Raw genomic sequence first — 5,377 nt, 5'->3', positions numbered from 1 at the left:
GTCATATTTGTCCATCTAAAAATGCGCTGAATATGCATTCTGTGTGAATGGCTTGGTTTCGGTTTTCACCTAATCAAGATCTTCTCTGCATTGAGCTTCTATATTTCTCTAATATTTTGAATGAATAACGCAGCAGCGGCACGTCTCGTGGGCTAGACTAACAAAACATTAAAATGCAACAACGTCACTTACATCATTATCACAGCATTTCGTGTACCGCTGATGACACTCCCTGACGCACGCCTAACATTCAAATGCAAATGTTTATTTTAAATTCGACTAATATTATTTTTTATTCACAATCTCCTCATCACATGCAGGCACAGCACTCATTTCAGCATGTGTTCGTGTTTGTGTGTGCTGTCTGCGTCACTCATAGCACGTGCATATTTCCTGCACTATATCGAACATTTTTTATATCGTTATCGAAGAAGGTGTACTGTCGATAAATATTGATACCGTTTTATCGCCCAAGCCTATCTTAGCCAATTTTGGTGAAAATCAGACCAACAGTTTAGGAGAAGTTAGAAAAAGTAGGGTTTCAAAGAAACTGCAAGATCGACCGAATATGGCATAATTGGTATCGATGCTCTTGGGATGATCCAAGGAATCTATCAAGACCATTTTCATTAAAATATGCTGAATTAATAAAAAGCTATTAGCAAAAATAGCCATTTTTCATATCTCCTGGCCAGTAGGTGGCACTGTGCCAAAATGCTGCATGTAGCCTCAGGTGATGCTTATGATGACATGTACCAATTTTGGTTTGAATATGCTAAAGCATTGCATACTTGAAGATCATGCCAAATTGGACATGAGGCTATGTCAAATTCGTGCACACGTTATTTGAGAACGGTTTGGTTTATCAAAAAGCTTTTAATAACTTTTTGCCAGCATGGTCTGACGATGATCTAAGCCAATTTCGGTTAAAATCAGATGAGTAGGTTTTTTGAATAATTTAAAATTGCGAAAAATCTTGAGCTGTAGAAATTTAAATTTTGGTATGCATTTGACCCAACATGAGCCAAGGAATAAGGGGGACAAAGAATTTTGCCTCTAAACTTTACAGTTCAAAAGTTATTAACATAAACAGTTTATAGCATAAACATGCTATGGTTAATGTTGAGATTCTCCTCTATCTGTGTGCCAAATTTCATAACTTTCCCTCAAGCAGTTCTTTGGGCTAACACAGACACAAGAGCAGAAGAAGAAGAAAACTAACGGATACAATAGGTGCCATCATACCTTCGGTGCTTGGGCCCTAAAAAACACATATATATTTTAATAGGCAGATGCCAACATGCCCTCATCCTCAAAAACAAACAATTTATTGGTGTTTCTTTGACCTTGAACATTTTTTCCCAGTGCAGTTCCAGTGCATTTTGGTACTTGGTACACTGGGTGAACACACGTGAGTGATGTCAACAGCAAAATCCGGGTCCTAAAGCAAAACCAGTTGAGAACCACTGCTGTAGACAGTGCAGGAAGGAAATTGTTTATTACCGTATGAAGCCAGTAAGCCGCATATACCATATAAATGCAAATATACACTCTGATTTAAACTTTTTACCTCTTCAAGGTCTTAAAACGGTTGTCTTCATCTGCAAACACAACGATGGTATATTTACTTTTGCCCTCTACCACTTCTTTCTATCCAAAGATAATCGCATTACTGTAGCTATCAATGTATTCTTTATCTTATATATAGCATGGATCTATTTGTAATATGGCTGTACTTTAAGGGGTTAGTCCATTGGATGAAGACAATGCCCTCTGGTGTTCAAGAGTAGCAGATCTGGCGTTTGAGGAATACAGCTTTGGAACGGCTCAGATCCTCAAGGGCTGCTTAATTCCACTATTTACAGATATAATATAAATTTTATAGTGAACTTATATACTCATTTTTCTACAAGCAATAGATTTATGTTACGAATTAGTTTGTATATTTACTTATATACTGTAAATGATCTTTTTCACGTTGCCATACCCAACATATTCTGGCTAGGAAAACGTTAATACTTTCATAAGAATGTAGTCTAGCGGCGCATCTCGTGGGCTAGACTAACAAAACATTAAAATGAAACAACGTCACTTACATCAACATCACCGCATCTCGCGTGCCACTAATGACGCTCCCTGACGCACGCCTAACATTCAAATGCAAATGTTTATTTTAAATTCGACTAATATTATTTTTTATTCACAATCTCCTCATCACATGCAGGCACAGCACTCATTTCAGCATGTGTTCGTGTTTGTGTGTGCTGTCTGCGTCACTCATAGCATGTGCATATTTCCTGCACTATATCGAACATTTTTTATATCGTTATCGAAGAAGGTGTACTGTCGATAAATATTGATACCGTTTTATCGCCCAAGCCTATCTTACCCAATTTTGGTGAAAATCAGACCAACAGTTTAGGAGAAGTTAGAAAAAGTAGGGTTTCAAAGAAACTGCAAGATCGACCGAATATGGCATAATTGGTATCGATGCTCTTGGGATGATCCAAGGAATCTATCAAGACCATTTTCATTAAAATATGCTGAATTAATAAAAAGCTATTAGCAAAAATAGCCATTTTTCATATCTCCTGGCCAGTAGGTGGCACTGTGCCAAAATGCTGCATGTAGCCTCAGGTGATGCTTATGATGACATGTACCAATTTTGGTTTGAATATGCTAAAGCATTGCATACTTGAAGATCATGCCAAATTGGACATGAGGCTATGTCAAATTCGTGCACACGTTATTTGAGAACGGTTTGGTTTATCAAAAAGCTTTTAATAACTTTTTGCCAGCATGGTCTGACGATGATCTAAGCCAATTTCGGTTAAAATCAGATGAGTAGGTTTTTTGAATAATTTAAAATTGCGAAAAATCTTGAGCTGTAGAAATTTAAATTTTGGTATGCATTTGACCCAACATGAGCCAAGGAATAAGGGGGACAAAGAATTTTGCCTCTAAACTTTACAGTTCAAAAGTTATTAACATAAACAGTTTATAGCATAAACATGCTATGGTTAATGTTGAGATTCTCCTCTATCTGTGTGCCAAATTTCATAACTTTCCCTCAAGCAGTTCTTTGGGCTAACACAGACACAAGAGCAGAAGAAGAAGAAAACTAACGGATACAATAGGTGCCATCATACCTTCGGTGCTTGGGCCCTAAAAAACACATATATATTTTAATAGGCAGATGCCAACATGCCCTCATCCTCAAAAACAAACAATTTATTGGTGTTTCTTTGACCTTGAACATTTTTTCCCAGTGCAGTTCCAGTGCATTTTGGTACTTGGTACACTGGGTGAACACACGTGAGTGATGTCAACAGAAAAATCCGGGTCCTAAAGCAAAACCAGTTGAGAACCACTGCTGTAGACAGTGCAGGAAGGAGATTGTTTATTACCGTATGAAGCCAGTAAGCCGCATATACCATATAAATGCAAATATACACTCTGATTTAAACTTTTTACCTCTTCAAGGTCTTAAAACGGTTGTCTTCATCTGCAAACACGACGATGGTATATTTACTTTTGCTCTCTACCACTTCTTTCTATCCAAAGATAATCGCATTACTGTAGCTATCAATGTATTCTTTATCTTATATATAGCATGGATCTATTTGTAATATGGCTGTACTTTAAGGGGTTAGTCCATTGGATGAAGACAATGCCCTCTGGTGTTCAAGAGTAGCAGATCTGGCGTTTGAGGAATACAGCTTTGGAACGGCTCAGATCCTCAAGGGCTGCTTAATTCCACTATTTACAGATATAATATAAATTTTATAGTGAACTTATATACTCATTTTTCTACAAGCAATAGATTTATGTTACGAATTAGTTTGTATATTTACTTATATACTGTAAATGATCTTTTTCACATATAGTTGCCATACCCAACATATTCTGGCTAGGAAAACGTTAATACTTTCATAAGAATGTAGTCTATGTGAATGTCAAGGCTGTGGAAGGATGTTGTGTTTGTATTTGTTTATTGTCTTTAACCATGCACATTAACCCATCTTGTACTAACGCACACTCATCCATTTCTCCATTGGCTGTGACTCTTGACTGTTGCTTGCTGATCTTCATGCACAAAGAGTTTGTTAGTTAAAGAGAGATGTATAAGGGATGCACAGATAAAGGAACACTCTTGTAAAGAAGTATACTGGACTTTCAGGAATATACTCTGGTAGCCCAATAATTAATAACCCATTTACAAAATCACAAGACATTTAACATTATGGAACCTAACAGGATGGAAATCAAGAGCTAAAATGAGATATTCCTTAGTGAGGTGTCAAATTGATGTTCATTTTAATCTTTTTTTAACCATTATATCTTTGACTTAATACAAATAATTTAGTCGTTTTAAAGTGAGACAAGCTAAATCAGTGTTTCCCAACAGTGTTTTGGGGTGCCGTCTGTCGAGAGCAGGGGTGCCGTGTAAAAAATCCTTTTTTAATATTTTTTAATTGCTAAAATGTTCAAAAAAGCATCTATTATATAATATCCATTTCTGATGTCGCCAATCATTAGAGATGAACCGAAATTTCGGCTGCCGAAAATTTGTTCACCGTTTTTGAAGCATTCAAATTTTGGTGTAATAGACTTTGAATGGAGGGACCAAATACTTTTATTAAAACATCTTTATTTGTGTTTCGAAGATGAACGAAAGTCTTATGGGTTTGGAATGACATGAGGGTGAGTAAGTGATCACACAATTTTCATTTTTAGGTGAACTATCCCTTTAAGGGATATTTTATTAAATATAGTAAGACTTAATGGCCATTAATTATCTTAATGGCAATTGTTTTATCTGCAAAATAAATATTCACAATTACTCGTTGACCAATACATCATGTTTCTTAATGGTTGATGCATGGATATAGTCATAATACAAGTTAATGATTAGCATAACAGATGTTTTACACAATATATACTTACAATTTGTTTTAATTCTAAATAGAAAAACAATATATTACTTTTATAACCTGTTTGAATTGGTGAAAAAATAGCTTGATATTAATCAAACTGATAGCACTGAAAAACCTGATATATTGTGCATCCCTAGTATTGAGGTCCCACACTGGTCATGAACGTCCCTCTCAGTCAGTCAGACTGTAGAGCAGCTTTGAATTGACATCTCCAAACTGTCCACTCTGTCCCCCTCACTGTTCGCAATTTCCTTGATCCTTCCAGATCTTGGAGCAACTCGGACACCTTCTTCTCCAACGACCGGAGCATCCTGACGCTCTCACCCATGGAGGTCTCTCATTGTTAATGCACCAGCCCAATAAGGATCAGCTCGTAGAGTCCGGAGACGCCTGCCCTTTACCCCGCCCCCCTGCCCTTGTCCAGTCACCAGCCAGACTGT

The 5,377-nt window shown here is 36.8% G+C and overlaps 1 protein-coding gene across 1 annotated transcript in view; it reads left to right on the top strand.

The window, feature by feature from the left end:
- LOC107727070 (probable phospholipid-transporting ATPase IF) overlaps positions 1–5,377 on the top strand; it is a 57,662-nt gene extending 52,285 nt beyond the window's left edge. The window contains 1 exon segment of the mRNA XM_016536835.1: positions 5,203–5,377. Within this exon segment, the coding sequence (XP_016392321.1) occupies positions 5,203–5,284 (82 nt within the window). The 3' untranslated portion in view covers positions 5,285–5,377.

The sequence above is a fragment of the Sinocyclocheilus rhinocerous genome, unplaced genomic scaffold, assembly GCF_001515625.1.
Source record: "Sinocyclocheilus rhinocerous isolate Xijiao unplaced genomic scaffold, SAMN03320098_v1.1 scaffold1960, whole genome shotgun sequence".
Lineage (NCBI taxonomy): Eukaryota > Metazoa > Chordata > Actinopteri > Cypriniformes > Cyprinidae > Sinocyclocheilus > Sinocyclocheilus rhinocerous.
The sequence above is the reverse complement of the archived record's forward strand: the minus strand, read 5'-3'. Positions and strand labels throughout refer to the sequence as shown.